Source organism: Balearica regulorum, chromosome 11 (genome assembly GCF_011004875.1).
Source record: "Balearica regulorum gibbericeps isolate bBalReg1 chromosome 11, bBalReg1.pri, whole genome shotgun sequence".
Lineage (NCBI taxonomy): Eukaryota > Metazoa > Chordata > Aves > Gruiformes > Gruidae > Balearica > Balearica regulorum.
The window spans coordinates 22,106,824-22,123,220 of NC_046194.1; the positions used below are offsets into that span (position 1 = coordinate 22,106,824).

Consider the following 16,397-nt stretch of genomic DNA (forward strand, 5'->3'; position numbering starts at 1 on the left):
CCTCCTTCCTTGCTCATCTCTCCTCGACCCCGGACAGCCGGACCCTGCGGGAGGGCGGCGTGTGGCCGATGTGGCGTCGTCCCGGCAAGGCCTCCCTCAGGGTTACCGCAGGGCTGGGCTGCGGTTTCTCCCTCTGCCGAAACGGGGCCGGGGCCGCCCCGGTCGCTGCAGCTGTGGGGATGGCGGGGGCGAGACGTGCTCCGGTTCCCTCGGGCCGGGCAGGTGGCTGGAGGCCCCCGGTGGGATGGGCGCTCCATGTGTCACCTGCGAAACTGGAGGAAGGTGCAATCCCCACTGGGATAGTGTTAGGGAGCTGGGGGGTGTTGCCAACCCCCCCCCAGCAAGGGAAACCACGGCCACCCCAGAGCCCGAAACGCCTGGAAGGAGCATGCTGGAACTCAGCGTTTCCCGAGACCCTTTTCTGTGGGTGGGAGCACCCACAAACGGGTTTTTACAACGATGCCGAGTGCAATGATGGAGTTGGACAGTGGTGGCTTTGCACCGAGTAATCCTTCGCTCTTCTGCACCAGCTGTCCCCGTTTCAGCAAAATCACAAAAAAGGCCTTTTCAGCACACAGCGCCACGAATTACAACAGCGTCTATTGTAAAACCAGGAGGAAAAGGAGTGAAAAATGTTGCCGAGTCGCCATATATTTTTCACGCAGCGCATACCAAAAGCAAATACGTATCAGAGGAAAACATCTCTCGTGAAGCCAGGGATGGATAGAAATGTTTGCCATCTGGCTGACTGAGATCTACAGAATCGTGTCAACCCTGGAAGGAGCCCGGCTCATATCTTGCACTAACCACAAACTGTTGAAAAGCACCGATGAAGGTGGCTGGAAGTCCTCAGTTTGTGCTGTGCATGAAGCGCACTGTCAGCGGTGAGAGGACTGTTCCAGCACGCCGCCCCTTACTCCAGCCCTGACCTTGTGGGAACGTCTGCGGGGAAAGGAGAATGGTTCGGTTTCCAAAGCACAAAATTTTTATGAGGCCAAGATGTTTCCATTCTATTTGAGTTGCTCGCCTGCAGCGATGTTCTCTTACACACATTGGGCTTTCCACGTCATCTACTACAGGCTCCTGAGGGAGAGTATTCCGTGACCTTAAAAATAAAAAATAAAAAATCCTTACAAAATATGCTAAAAGTGAAAGGGGACACGTGCTCCTTACAGGGTTTCCATGAACGGCAATGCAACAAAATTAGGGACAGGAAATCCAGAAATAGTGGAATCTGTACAGTGTTTAACCAAATTGAACTGTATATTTAAATGATTGCCTCCCTTACATCCCAAAATAGAATCAAATCTGATTTATCACGGCTGTCGCAATAGCATTTGAGGATACTTCCTTCCCCTTTGGCCTCAGGATCAGAACAACTTTTTGCTGGGAACAATTATGGTGCTAAAACGGCAGTCTTGTCCCCAGACAACATCATCTGAGGTTACTGCTGAACCATACGGCCGAATTTTTAACGCATTTTACCCATGCTCAGGCTCCACACAAGGTAAAATCCCAAGCACGCAGAGAAAGGCCGGTTCCTCGTGCACATCACCTTCCGTTCTGTTCCTTTCCGATCTCCTGCAAAGATGCTTTTTATTTGCTTTTCCCAACTCTGAGGGTGCAAAAAGGTGGTTAAAACACCACTTTTGTTGAGTGCGGTGTGAGAACTGGCCTTTGGGCCCCAAGTTTGCAACAAAGAACAAAGACGGTCAGACAAAGCTGCAAAGATCAATCTGTTGTTGTCTGGAATACATTCAGGAGCGGGGGACGTGTACGCAAGGCACCAGCTACGAGTTTTATCACAGCATCTGCCAAAGCAACCGGCGGTTCCCCAGCACCACATTTAGCGTTTCTGCTCAGAAACGAGCCGTACTTCCCCAGCCACGTCGGCGGAACGTCAGCGTACTGCACAAACACATCTGAGAGAGACTGGAGGTAAATGTAACCGTTACAAATAGACTTTTAGAAGAAAGATGATTTTTGGCAGAAGGGGAAAGAGTGACAGCAATTGCCATCTCCTTGACATGCTGGGTTCTTAGCAAGGTCGCTCTGGCTCTGCTCATCTGATACTCCTTTTGTAAAATGTATGAGGAATAATTATAACCAGTTTTAAAACCAATTTGACAACCTAATATGAAAAGCACTATGGTAATGGCAAATATTTTTATTTTTAGAATGCTTCATCTCTGAAGATGTGTAGGAGTGCCAACAACAATAAAAATAGAAAATCTTATAAAAACCATAGCCAAAAGCAACATAGACCAATAAATAAATCTGTAAAAAAATTGGTGTGGAAATAACATAATCTCTGTGCAGCATGCAAAGGCACATATCTTTGCACGGAGCAACCCAAGGAGTGGTTAGTAAAATCTCCAGAATCATCCAAATGTTTTCAGAGTTGCTCTGAGTTTTGCAAACATTCTCCCTTTAACTTAAGCTATTGTTTTTCCAAGAGAATTTGAATTTACAACATGGTTTTCTTAGCTAAATATAAGTCCATTGTGCACAAACAATTAAAATCTGTTTTAAAAACAATTCTTATTCTACATGCCAAGGGTTATACAATCTTGAATAGAGTGAATCCTTCTGCATGGTTTCACTCAGTGAAAAGACTCTTCTGACAATCTAGAGAATCAGATAAGAATCAGATTTGAAAAGCTCTGGCTTTGATTCTATATCTTGCTCGAATTCTTTCAGAATTAGAGCCTAAAAGTTATGATTTGGGGGGGGGGGGGGGGGGGGAAGGAGCTTGAAAATACCTTTAAAACTTTTGGATATTATGCTGGTTTGTTATTGTTACTAAACTCCATTCTCTCTGGACAGAGATTTCTGCACACGGTGGAAACAAGCTTTACTTAGAAGCACAAGAAGCCTCGGCTAGTGCATAAGAAATTTAGATTGAACCACATAAGTGAAGGAACTAGGAATCGATTGGTCTGCTTCCAAGATGCAGTCTAAAATGGCTTTCGCATTTGTTTTAAGCAACCAGAAGCCATCACAGCTGCCAAAAGAAGCAGTTCAACATTTCCTCTACCACTGGGCTTTCATTCCTGCCCTCACACATCTCCTCTCTTGTGTCAGCACCAGCGTCCGTACAAGCACATGGTAAACAGCTTTTCCAGTCTCTCCTCACAGAGCAGCCGGTCCAGGCCTGCGATCGGTTTTGGTGCCCTGCTCTGTGCCATCGCAGCCCCACTATGTTTTTGAGACGCAGAGAACTGCTTGCTGTACTGGAGATGGGGATGCTCCGGGGGTTTACGTAAGCAGCAAAACACTGCCCTATGTCTCCTTCTCCATCCCCTCCTGAGGATACCAAACATTTTGTTGGCTTTTTTTGATGAGTGTGAACTGTCAGCCATGACTCCAAGGTCTCTTTTCTAATCTGAGTACCACATCCAAGTTCAGCATCATTTAAGCACAGTTTATATTCTTTTTCTCTAGATGCATTACCTTACATTCATCTAGACTAAAGCTCACCCGCCAACTTTATGTGCGCTCCCTCGCTTTTGCGAGGTCCTTCTGGAGTTCCTCAGCACTGGCACAACATTTGGTTACCCAAAAGGACTTGTAACTTTTGTTTCTGTTGATTGTGTTGTCTCTCTTTTGGAGCAAGCCAGCGGATCTGTATTCTTCTAGGAATGTCTTTGCTCATATAGAATATTCTCCCTGACATAGCTTAACTTATGTGGCTTTTTTTTCCTGGGCTGAAACTCCTCTGGCCACCTAGAAGCTGACAGATATATTGCTGTTTGTTTTTATAGGAGGACTATTCTGATGAATACTTTTATATTACTCCCATATGCTTTTAATAGCAAATGGTAACAAAGGTTCCAAAGTCCTACACTTAGAGAGGCGGACAGTTACATACTGCTGCTAGCTAATCCCCAAATTTATAGTGTGTCCAGCTCAATAACACATTTCAAAGTGCCCTGTTAATTGACCACAAGATTTCAAGTATCTTCCTATTCCTCCCCTCATTTTTCCTGTTCTTACAAAACTTGTGTGAGGTTAAAGCACCCTGGTAATGAAATTTCCTGGAAAAGATTTTTCAGTGTTTGGGTCTTTGCAAAAATCTGGAAGCAAATTTACACTGGAAGAGTTGGAAACCCTTCACATAGGAGCCATGACCCAAAAGACACATGATCTGGCGACTCCCTCCCAGCACCATGAGCTGGGTAGCCCTCCAGACATTTTGTTCCACCTCTTCATCAGCTGACTGTCATGATGGTCAAAGTAATAACACTTGGTGCTAACACAGCAACTCTGCACAAATACTGCTTCAGAAGTAGTTCTTAGAGGGGAAACAGAGCTTTTGAAAAGTGACACATCCATAAATCTTCTGAATCTTGTGCTTTTTTCACTGGACTGCTGTGCACCAAAGCCGGATTTTTCTAAAGCCAGTTCACACTCAGCATGTCCTCTCTGATGCTGGCGTGGAAACTGAGATCATTTGACAACCTGGCGCCCGGTGCTTTGGGAAGAGGTGGTACTCTGGAGACCTGGCCTGATTTCCCATCCTCTTGTGCTAGCTTGCAACCAGATCCCTGGCCTCTAAAACCTGCTGGGGAGAACTCGTGTGTATGTTCTGATTGAAAGCAGTGGCGTGAAAGCAGCTGGCCAGAAAAAGCCTTTTTGGTGGCTGAGGCCTCTACATAATGAGCCATGCCTACCCTCTGCCTGCTAGGAACGTATAGAAGATGGGAAAAATCTGCATCCTCAGGTCTCCGTGATCTGCGGGTGGATTAGCTGCGGTGCCACTTTCCGTTAGTATCCATGTCTCCCACACAGCGTGACGGAGTACACGTCTCAGAAGTATGCTGCCTGCACCAGGCAGGCTCGCCTCTTCCTACTGCTGCCTAAAGCTGCTCCTGCCCCTTGCAGACCTCTTCTGAGAAGTTTTTCAAAGATGAATGCTCTAACTATATTTTCTGTAGTTTAATTTACATCTGGTTTACATTATTTGCAGTTTTGCTTTATCTGGGTCATTCCCTCCCCAATGCTCTTCTCTTTTTCTTCCCTCCCCATTATCCTTGATAACTGAGAGTTGATTGTAGCTAGTGTAAGGTTACATGCTGTCATCCCAACAGACCTTGCAGCCGCCAGCTGTCTTAAAACTACGCTGAGTTTTCCTACAGAAGTCATCCTTTCTCCATTCCCTCTGTCTGGCTCGCCCCACTGAAGGATACCAAGTCCTTCCTCAGCCTTCCCAAGTTTGTTGCCAGCCCTAAATTCACTTTTCCATGTTTGGAGAAACTGCAGTGTCCCAACCCAATGCTAACCCACATTCCCTCGGGCCATTAAGACTAACGACATGTATAAACCAGCAGATCAAACGTATCCTGGAGGATACATATGTGAGCTAGTATTTTGGAATAACCCACAGCTGCCTGAGAACTGTGGGGGGAAAAAAATGTGTTTGTTTTCCTGAAGAGGAGTGTCCCATCAGCTTCAGCGCTCTGGAGGGGCCCAACTGCAGGACATAATAGGACAGGGAGAACAACAGAGCATGGACTTGGAGCCAATTGAAAATGCAAAGAAACTAGACAGGCAGAACGGGATTATTCAAAGTGGAATTAGAGCAGAGCATGGGGGTGACTGTATCTCGCTGAAAACACTACCGTGATGACTGTAAAACAGAAGAATCTCGTTTTAGCAAAGAGCCAAGGGACAGCACATAAAACAGGCAGCGGGGAGAGATAAAGCGGCGAGCCAGCGAGGGAGCGTGGTTGATGGAGGCACACGCTCGCTCGGTGCCCGGCTGGAGGAATGTCATGGTTTCACTTGTGATTGGCTGGGGAATGGAGGAGTCAGTTTTCACGGGGGCTGATCAAAAAGTTCCCTTTTGCTTTCCAAAGTTGCTGTCTGAGCAGAGGCATCAGGAAGAGGAGGCCAGTCGCTCTAACATTCCTCAGGAAAGCTACTTAAATGAAATGAGAAGGCTTCTCTATCTGAGGATATACAGCCAAGAACAGACACCGAGAAGCTGTTTTCCTTCTTTTCACCCCAAACTCCTACTGGAGTTGAACAGCTCTCATTTCTGGCATGCGTCTCATCTCTCAGGATACTATGTCACAGTATTCTACTAACTTTCTCTTGCTCCCCATACCAGAGTATCCTGTATTAGACTGCGTGCCCAACAAAATCATCAAGCTCGTGGTACTGGGTGGCAGTAGCGTTGGCAAGACAGGTAAGTCCACAGGTGTAGTTCCATGCTTTTTTCTTGCTGCTGTACTTACGAGCTGATTTGCAGCTCAGATAGATAGACCCAAGGCTGTGAAAACTCTTAATTGTTGCAGCTTGAACATTTTAAGTTACTTTTTTTTTTTTTTTTAATGCACTGAATAATTTGTGAGGCAGATTTGCTGTAAGTCTGCGTGAGCAGCCAACATGAGGGGGCAGTTAAGAGGAGAGGGCACCGTGTTGGGAGCTCTGTACTCACAAATGATTCTACCTGGTCTTGCACAAATTATTTAACTGTGTCTAAATTTCCACACCCCAAAAACAGGACTAGTGGTTTTTATTCTCCTGTTGTAAATGTTTTATGCTCTGCAGACAAATAACAGCGTACAAGATGTGTCTTCCTTTATTATTCTTCAAAGGAGAGGAGAAGAAAAGAGAGTAAAGAGAGCATTATTGCTTTTGAATATATGGTTCATGATTTCAGAAATTATTAAGGCCAGATCTGCTTTACTACATCTGAGGTTCCACAGGACTCAGTAAAATGTTTGATTGTTTTGGATTTGAAGGAGCCACATTTTCTTATTATTTGTAAGTAGTTTGTTGAAGATAGCTGCACAGTCCGTTTCATTGAAGGGTACTAAAGAGGTGACCCAGTATCCACTGTGAGAAAAATTATTATTTTAAATTAAATCTTTGCTAGAGTTGTTTGCAGAATAAACCTTTTTATTTAGCTGTTAACTAAGTGGTTTTGCAAGTGATTAGGAATCTGCTGCGATGAAAGCACTACAGGAATATAAGTTACTGTTGCCACAACAAGATTTTAAGTATTATAAAGTGATCAAGAAAAAGGAAAACGTTCTAATCCAACAGTGTAAGAAAGCGCTGCAGGCTGAGGTGAATAAGGCGGCCCAGGGCATTGCAGCATGACCCTTGTGTGAAGAGCATATGCAGTTGGTTTGCTGGATGTGATAGAGATCACTAGTGGGTTTCATGAGGAGGATTGAGGATTTTTTTTCCTGGGAGGAAACATCACATCCATCAGCCTCATTTCTTATATGACACAGAGGTTTTAAATGTAGTACTTGGTTTAGTTTCAGTTTACTGGTTTGTTACTCCTTTTCTAAATTATTTCAAACCAAAGGTCAGATTGTTATACCCGCAATCACAATAAACAAACCTCTGTATCCTACACTGAGTGGTCATACTGAACCTAAGGGGCAATTTTCAACACAAGTGGCAAAAAATTCTGCATTAGGTATCACAGCCTGGCCCCAGAACTTTTTCTGTGAGTGTTGAGAGAAACATTTGCAGAATAATATGTGAGCAATTCCAAGATTAACTTGGTTTCATATTATACTAACTCTTCCAGTAAGGTATTACATGTGTCCTCCAAAGATTGATTTTGGTTCACATTAAAGACCCATATTTTTTTCATTGTTTTACAGCCCTGGTTGTGCGCTTTCTCACAAAGAGATTTATTGGAGACTATGAAGCCAATACTGGTGAGTCTGCTTTCTACTGCAGTACTGCAGATAGCTTGAAAAGAAATCCACCCTATTTTGTGACTGGTGCATATTACAGGGGAGCCAAGTAGTGTTAGATGTCCATAAGGTGCATATTTTCAGTTAATAGCCTCAAGCTATGAAAGCAATAAATCAAAGTCTCATTATTTATGATCCTTTTAGCTATTTTTTTTTTCCAACTTGATGGAAAAGGATCAGAGTAAAAGGTTTGCTTGGGGACATACCTATACTAAAATGCAGACTCAAGGAACAACTTGGATATCGACTAAACCGCAGAAACCCAATGCTGCTCTCTCTGCAACCCCAGGGAAGCCAGAGGAATTCCAAAGTGCGTAAAAGGCAGTTCAGAACTTTTTCTGTGTACTGCCTTTTTTCAGTGGCTTTTATGACAAGGGAGACTTCCAAATTGAAGTCTTCTTTCCGTAAGGTAAGCAAAGTGATCATGCAAGTGGCTTCTACTGCATTTCTTGTTTAATCCTGACACCTCAGAGGATGTGTCCGTGTGAACTGTTTAATTCACAGCTGCTGCTCCAAGAAAGTGCCAACTGTATTGGCCAGTGTTGTAGAAAGGATCTACATACGCTGTGCTCATACCTACTTGCACATCCCACACGTAGGCCGTCTCACAGTTCTTGGGTGAAAGAGGACAGTATTCAGAGCAGTGATTGCTTCACTTTGGAGATGCACGCTGAATTTAGAATTATGAGTTAGGAAAGGAGATGGCAGTACAAGCCACCTTTGATCTCCGCCTGTCTGATGAAATACAATCTGAAAGCTCCTCCTTACAGCTCCCTCTCGCTGACCCTAAGTAACCTTGATGGTTGGCTGCACTATTTCTCTTTCTTTTCCTTCATCTCTTCTATAGAAGACTGTACATTAAGTTAGACTTCTGAGCTTTGCAGTGGATTGCTGCCAGAGACATTGCTGAGAACCACATGCTTTTCTCATTAAGCTACCAGCCCAACAGCCATGCTGGAGAAGAAATAAATATGCCAGAAATAAGAAACAGGTGGCAGTGTATTTGTGATCATTGAACCATGCTTCTCCTTCATTTGGGTATAAGGCAGAGCACAGTCAGTGTCTGGAAGTACCTGCTCTTTTTTCTGCAATGCATTACAGAGTAGGAATAATATGTTGTCTGGTCTTGGTTCAGGGATGCTGTATCTTCCCATAAAACAGTACCATCTTTTCAGCTTAAAATCTGATCTGTTTAAAAAAAAAAAATCCAAGAAGGGCTAGATCACCTCACAGAGTCAGTATTAAAATGTAATACAATAATGTTGGATACAGATGTAGCAAACTTTGCCATACTAAATTTCCTTATATTGTAAATGTTTCTATGAGCTCAGACTCTTTTCCACTGGAATAAAACCACCTATTTCCTTGAGCCAAAGATGATTTTCAGAACTGATGGCATTATTGTCACTAACTGACCTCCCTGTTAATCCGAATGCCTTACTCTCCAATCCATGGGATTTCTCTACGTTTGAGATGAAGTACAATGGTTTAGATACAACAGTGACAATTGTATTTGGACAAGACTGAAAGGCTGTACACAACAGCTGTGGATATAGCATTTCTTCACCTATCCATGTGACCTGTATTAAGTTCTAAAGAAAAATGATGATGGCATCAATCTCTGAAGCTGTCCTTATCACAATCACAGATAGTTCATAAGATGAAAACTTAAGTTTTCATTGTCACTTAACTCGCATTCCAGTAATGAAATAAAGTTCAAGCCAGAATAGTGTTGGTCTTGTTAGAGCTGGATCAGTCCTAGATGGTTTGAACTAGCACTTGGACCTGAAGATATGTCATTCAGATTAACCAGAAGTCAGATTCAAAGTGTCCATTCTTTGGGGATTTCAACCAAACTCTGACTGCTAAGGTCACGCAAATCCCACAGAGCTTCTGGGTGATTTGTATACAGTCACTGATTCTGTGTCCAAAACTAGAATACTTTCCTTTTTAAATAACTTTCAGAAAAATGCAATAGGAAACAGCTCACTCCTTTTGCAGACAACACCTGGATATCTTGGTTTGAGATTAAAAATATACACAGTCCACATTTTAAAAAGTTAACAGTAGGGATTGAAAACCTGAACAGGATTTATGCACCCACCTTGACTATTTAATTCAGTACAAAGTGCCGCCTTTCCCAGATACTGTCCTAGGGACACATTCAAAACATCCGACCACAGAGCAAACACAAAACCACTTTACTTAAGTAAACAGCCACACCACCACTCTGGTGCCATCCACTTTTCTGTAGGCAGCTACATATCATAAGCCTCAAAAATCTGGATTTCAATGCTTCCATTTTGCCTTTATGTACTCTTTCTTGTTTGTTACAGTCACTGATTCTAATGATCTTTTACTTTTCCACCAGGTGCTTTGTATTCAAGAAAGTTCACCATAGACGGGGAACAGATCTCTCTACAGGTGCAGGATACTCCCTTTGTTTCATTGGAGGTAAAACATCTGCTCAGTGCATCAGTACTTTACAGCACAGTTACTGTCTCTGAGACTTCATGATAAAATTAGGTATCCTCTTATCACCATCAAACCTAAACTTCGAGGTTTGGCCTTACCCTCAGTCTAACCTCAGAGTTGGCCAAATATATGTCTGGATGGGAACATCACCTTCTCTCATCCTCTTTCAGGCTAGCCCTGGACAGCTTTATACACCTTGTTTTGTCTGCACAGATCCATGTGTGCATGGCTTCATTTCGGTGCTGTAGAACCGTTCCATTGTGAGTTTACAGAACAGGAGAAGCAAAGCTCCCACAACCTCAGTTTCCATTTCCGTTATCTCCGATGACTGGAAGTAGATTTAAGCGGAAAGCTTTGACAAAGTTCCATAGTCTCTGCTGCTGCTGGGGGTGCCCAGAAGAGAGGACCCCTTTAAAAAGCAAACAAAAGCTGCTATGGAAGTCCTCCAGATATTCAAGTGGGACTTACTAGTACAAAGGCCCTAAGCCAGCTTGCTTAGAGAGGACCTGCAAAGAGAAACTGTGGGTGGTGATTAGGCACAATTGGGACTGCCTGATAAACACTTAACAAAGGGAATCCCCTCTCTGTTCTATCCCATGGAGAAAGGAGGGAGTGAAAGAATTTCATTTCCTCTTTCACACCAGATGTACGTTTATTTTCCAATTTCACTGTTTTAATTAAGACTGCCCTAAAGTTCTGTGACTGTAGCCAGAGCTCCACAAAATTTAGTAATGCCAACAGCTGAGGTTTCTTAGTCAGAAACAACTTTAATGTGGTTAGGTAGGAGTTTCATTTTCTTTGTCCCAGTCAAAGGTCTGCACTGTTTCAACAGTTCCCACTGACACACTTATCTTAGCCTGTATCTCTGTTTGCATCAAATGATGGGACTGTTCCTGAACAGGACTTGTTAAGACTGAGAGTAGGTTGGATTTTCTGTTAAAGGAAGGGAGTTTCTTGCACTCTGCAGGCTGAGTACAGTGTTTCAGGAGGAAGTCATGTGGAATCACTCAGGATTCTGGCCACACCGGAAATGTTAATGTTTAAGAGAGAAACAGAAGCAAACAGATAACTGGTTTTGTTAGGTGATTCATTGCTGCTTGGTGTATACATGGCAAATGACTGTGTGTTTCAAAATTCATTCTGGAGCAGAGATTTCCATTTTAAAAGTAGTCCATTAGCCTTTGATTTTCCTGAATAAAGCATTCCGTTGGGGATTATCCATCCATCTCACTACTGGGTGGGCCTAGCTGGAGTAACTGAGAATTTCTTCTCATTAGGGCTCTCTGAATGTACATCTTCTCCAAAACCATTTTAAAACACTTGCCAGAGCAATTAGTTCTTTTTCCCCATGAAAGGAGTTTGCTGGTGAAAAGAGGCTAGCAGGACGTGAAGGGTGGCTAATTATCTACAGATTGGATACAACCCAGACACCAACAGTGCAAATTGCCCTTCTTCCCACAGTCTGCCCCGTACTGGCTTGAGTTCACTCTCATTAACCTTTTAAACAAGGTTGCTGGTGTGGATCCCTCTGATTCCATGTGCAACTCTGTTGGGTTTTGGGGTTTGAGGGGTTTGAGGAGGGCTAAGAGCATCTGTTGGACAATTTCACTGCTAACAGGATTTAGTGTTACTATGAGCTGGCAAGGGCAAAGAACTGCTAGGTATGATAAGCCCTTGTCTCTATGGGCAATATTGAAATATTTACAAAGGGCAGTTAATTAGCAGAGCTCCTGTTCAAAGTTGTAAGCCTATACTCTGAGCCTTCAGATATTCTGCTTTCTTCTTCTCACAGGAGAGCCGTGTTGGTAGTCCTTTTTTTTTTTAATTGTCTGATCTACCATAAAAGAGCTGTCTAGTTTTACTCATTCTTTTCCACCTCTGCTTCCTGGAGTCAGGCTTTATAATTCATATTTAGGTGTCTAAATAAAAGTGATCTGTTTTGGGACATCGCTAAGCAAACGCGAATTCTGTTAAAATGAATGTGAATGGCTGATATATACTTGATAGATAATGGAACTTAAGTTCTAATAGTCTTACTGAAGTTGATGAAGATTTCTTGAATAGAGTTTAGCAATAATAATAAAAGTTTGGGATCTCTATTCATGATGTTGAATTCCCCCTAAAATACACTAAAGCCTCTAATTCCCACCAACTTCATTGAGAGCTGAATACTGTATATGCTGAGTGCCTCATTGGAAATGAAAGAAATTGCAAATTTCCAGAAAGCCTGTAATATTTGACAGGAACGTCAGTTCTTACAAACCAAGCATACTGGCAATAACTGCAGCAGTGATCTCCCTATCTGATTGGGTTACACGCCAGCCCGGATAACAAAGAGTAGAGGATTAGTTGAAAATAGCTTCATCTTGAAAAGTGATCTTGATCTCTTTTCAAGCCCCACAGCATTTTATTCAGTTTTATATTCCCAGCGCTGGCAATTGTTATGGCTGTCTGAGTAGGAGTGGTGATGGACTGAACAAACGTGCGACCAGCAAAACAATAATATAAACCCATTGCTGCTCTACAAATGAGCAATGAGATTTCACCTCATTTTCACTTCCAGTAATTGGTTCTTTGTAACAAATTGCTTTTTCAAAGTAACTTTGCCTTTGACTATCTAGAGACCTACATGGCAGAAAAACCTGTCAGGCTTCACCAAACAGGATGAGTGAGAATTCCTGTCCATGGAGACATTGAATACAGAATTGGAAAAAGCCCTAAAAAACCACCTGGGGGGAAACCGTTCACTTGCAGCAGTGTGACTAGCCTGCTGAATTTTATAATGCTCTTACCGTGCCCATCACAATTTTATCCACAGTAAAAGCATGGGTTTCTGTCACACTGGTTTAGTACAACAGAATACAGAACAAACTTTTCAATGTCAATATTTTGGCTATTCTCTTATTTCCAACCAATATGCTCTGACCCCTCTCCACTCCTGTACTGCTTACCTATAATCTGTTACTGACACAGTGGAAATTTCTCCTGTCCCTGGTACGTTCCTTGGAAGTCAGAGATGTTTTTACCTGTACATTGAGAAACAGCCACACATTAAAACAAGGCTGCAAGGAGCTAACAGTGCTGTGTGACTGTTTGCTCTGTCTGCTCCCTATTCTCAGTTGTATAATCTCACACCTCTTGTTTTGACGGCAGGATGACACCGACAGCATATGCTGCCAAGAGCAGATAAACCGTTCAATCTACTGGGCAGATGGCTTCGTTTTTGTTTACTCCATCACAGACTATGAGAGCTACCGAGTCATCCGTCCCCTGCACCAGCACATCCGCAAGATTCACCCAAATGCTAACATTCCCCTGCTTCTGATGGCAAACAAAGGAGACCTCCTGCGAGCCAGGCAGGTGTCCTCCAAAGAAGGACTCCAGCTAGCCAGTGAACTGGGAGGTACTTACTATGAAGTCTCAGCTCGGGAGAACTGTGAGGGAGTGCATGAAGCCTTCCAGCAGCTTTGCCAGGAGGTCAGCAGGATGATTGGGAGCTGCAATGGAGAGAAACGAAGAGGCCTCCACCTTGTCCGACCCAAGTCTCCAAATATGCAGGACTTAAAGAGACGTTTGAAACAGGCTCTGACTTCCAAAGGGAAATCTGCCACTACGCTTTGATGTAGCCGACAGAAATTGTTTGCCACAGCCCTGAAAAAAAGGCAAGAAAATAAGCTGGTAATAAGGGGCATCGCTGAAATTCAACAATCAGATTGTGTGAGAGGCTCTTTCATTTTGGTTCTTTACATCTTCCTTAAAAATCCCTTGCTCATTCAGGAAAGGAACTTACAGAATTTGCTCTTTGGGGCAAGAATTTAGAAACTGTGATTTAAAAAATAGATTGTCCCAAATGATTTGCTTTTTGAAAGGGACACAGTCAAATAGTTTAGGCTTAAAATGTGGGTTTTATTAATAAAAATAATTAAATCCTACTTTTAAGAGAAGTGACTTCTCGTGGGGATGGTTGTATTCCCAAACACAGGCAATAATAAGCTACAACAAGACTGAGAAGAGTGCCATAAGCTATAGTGAATGAGCAAAATTTACCGGATTTGCATAGTCACAAGACTGGAAAATAAAGGTAAAAAGTAAATGAAGAACACAAATAGTGAAAAGTAGTAATTGAAAGCTTTTAAATTACAGTTTAGAAAGTGTTCTTAGCAAGTTGGGGAGAGATTGGTTCATATGCAAGCTTTAGCCTTACAGTGTCTCTTTGAAGGGAGATTTTTTTTTAAATCACTATTTTTTCAATTTCTTTTTCTTTAAACACATATTGACTGTTTCTGAAAGTGATTACATGGGCAAAATACATACTTGCGGCAGCATTTTGTAGTCAGTTTCTCAATGGCGTATTTCTTATTTTTTCTGTAGGTTTCCTACATGGCAATGCGAGAGGGACAAATAGAGCAGCGTGGTTTAAAACCTGCAAAAAAATGGACTGTATTAATCAAGAGCAAGGAGGTGACCTAAAACTATTTTTTTTTTCCAAACTAGTTAGATTTCAAGTTCAAGGTGCTGTTTTAAAGAAACAAGGCCTTCACATAAAGTAAATTTAATTCATTAGATCTTGTTTTTAAAGAAGAAAAAGTCTTATGATGCCTGAAATTTTTGGCTTTGGGAATTCGTCATTTTGTTATTTGCCTTGAGACCAGCCTTTACTCAATACCTTGCAATGCATCGAAATCACCGGCCTATCAATACATATTTCACTGGCAGCATCTCACTGCGTTGTGTCTCAGCATGCACAAAGGGATTTGAAGCTATGTCCTGTGAGCTGGCCCGTTTTACGGTGGCAGTAACAACAACATGAAGCATCCATCATTCTGTTCCCAATGAGAGCGGAAAGAAACTGGGTTGGACCATGCAAAAGTCATGATGCAACAATCTTTTCTTTAAACAGACCATCTGAGCAATTCACAGGACCATGAAATGAAGTAAAGCTCAATGATTTACACTCAGGAACACAGAAGGGAAAACCCTAGTTTGATGGATATAGAAAAATACTCCCAGCTGTGGTTTCAGCTGGCAACACTGAGCTAAATCAACTTTTTCCTCATTATGAGCAGCAAAAATGTAAATTGAGTCTGATGAGTATTTATATAGCTCGGGGCTTGAAAATGTATTTTATATTTTTCTCATCCCTGTATTAGACAACTCTAGTCATGATTTTCCTTATCACCTGGATTTGCTCTATCTACAGCTCACTTTTTGTTTATTTATTGTTTTCCACAGCTCGTCATCTGAGAACGTCTTGAGTTCTGATTAATTTAAAATTCTTTTATTCACACAAAAGAACTGCGCCTTCTTATTACAATTAGTTTCAAGTGGTAGTATGAGGGGAAAAGTAAAGTTAGATTATCTAAACAGGGAGTCAAACAGTATCAGAGGATTTCTACTTTAGCTTGTGGTTAATTAACAATTTGATGTTTGAGCAGTGTCATTATTCATTGCAGGCACTTTGGTATGGCATTTATTAGCACAGAATTTCAGTATTTTAAATTACTAATAGCATAGCTCAAATATCAAATCTAAAAATTCAATAACATGAAACAGAGCAAAAAAATTTGCAAGAGACACACAAACTGAAAATTGTTTACAGTGGTAAAATGATCACCAAGTTGGAATAGCAATTAAATATTTGACCATCCCAGTGCTGTATAGAAAAGGCTAAATTCGCTGAAGACAATTTGCTGACAACATTGGTTTTCATAAGAGCCTAAGAGAATTAGGTGCTCTAGCTTGTTAAATTTGTTTGTAACCTACTCTTTCAGCTCTAATCCTTTCTTCTTTGAGAAGAAAGATCAGCACATGTCAAACCTGTCAATGTTTTATTTTCAATAGTGACTAATAAAAACATGCAAGGTTGTTTCTGAGTAGCGCATAAAATGGCTCCTTTACATGTTCCTTGTTTATACTAGAATAAAAATATACTTTTTTTCCTTTCTTATAACCTAATACACCCTGCTTTGGAAGTACACACAAGTATTCCTACATTTGTACTCCTACATAAGTAAGTATTTCCACATTCCTGCGGCATTGCTCGGGAAAAAAAAAGTTTACATTTTAGCTAAGGCCAAAAAATATTGAAACATTTAAGTCTTCTCCTAAATACTAACATGTGGCAAACATTTATTCTGCTACAGAAACTTGAGTATAGTATTTCCTTTGTTCATTGACCAGCAATACAAATCCTGTAAT

At 42.0% G+C, this 16,397-nt stretch overlaps 1 protein-coding gene across 1 annotated transcript; it reads left to right on the forward strand.

Moving 5' to 3' along the window:
- The first annotated feature begins 5,526 nt into the window (after positions 1-5,526).
- Positions 5,527-16,061, forward strand: LOC104642433 (ras-like protein family member 11A-like). Its single transcript, XM_010311411.2, has 5 exons — positions 5,527-6,190; positions 7,629-7,685; positions 10,096-10,178; positions 13,353-13,861; positions 14,571-16,061. Exons 1-4 carry the CDS (start codon positions 6,046-6,048, stop codon positions 13,818-13,820), a joined length of 753 nt encoding a protein of 250 aa, XP_010309713.1. The 5' UTR covers positions 5,527-6,045; the 3' UTR covers positions 13,821-13,861; positions 14,571-16,061.
- Positions 16,062-16,397: the final 336 nt, after the last annotated feature.

Bases quoted from the DNA above. Each gene is read 5' to 3' on its own strand.
- LOC104642433 (XM_010311411.2), top strand. From the start codon at position 6,046: ATGCGTCTCATCTCTCAGGATACTATGTCACAGTATTCTACTAACTTT. The intron at 6,191-7,628 runs GTAAGTCCACAG...ATTGTTTTACAG, and splicing joins CAGTAGCGTTGGCAAGACAG to CCCTGGTTGTGCGCTTTCTC. The intron at 7,686-10,095 runs GTGAGTCTGCTT...CTTTTCCACCAG, and splicing joins AGACTATGAAGCCAATACTG to GTGCTTTGTATTCAAGAAAG.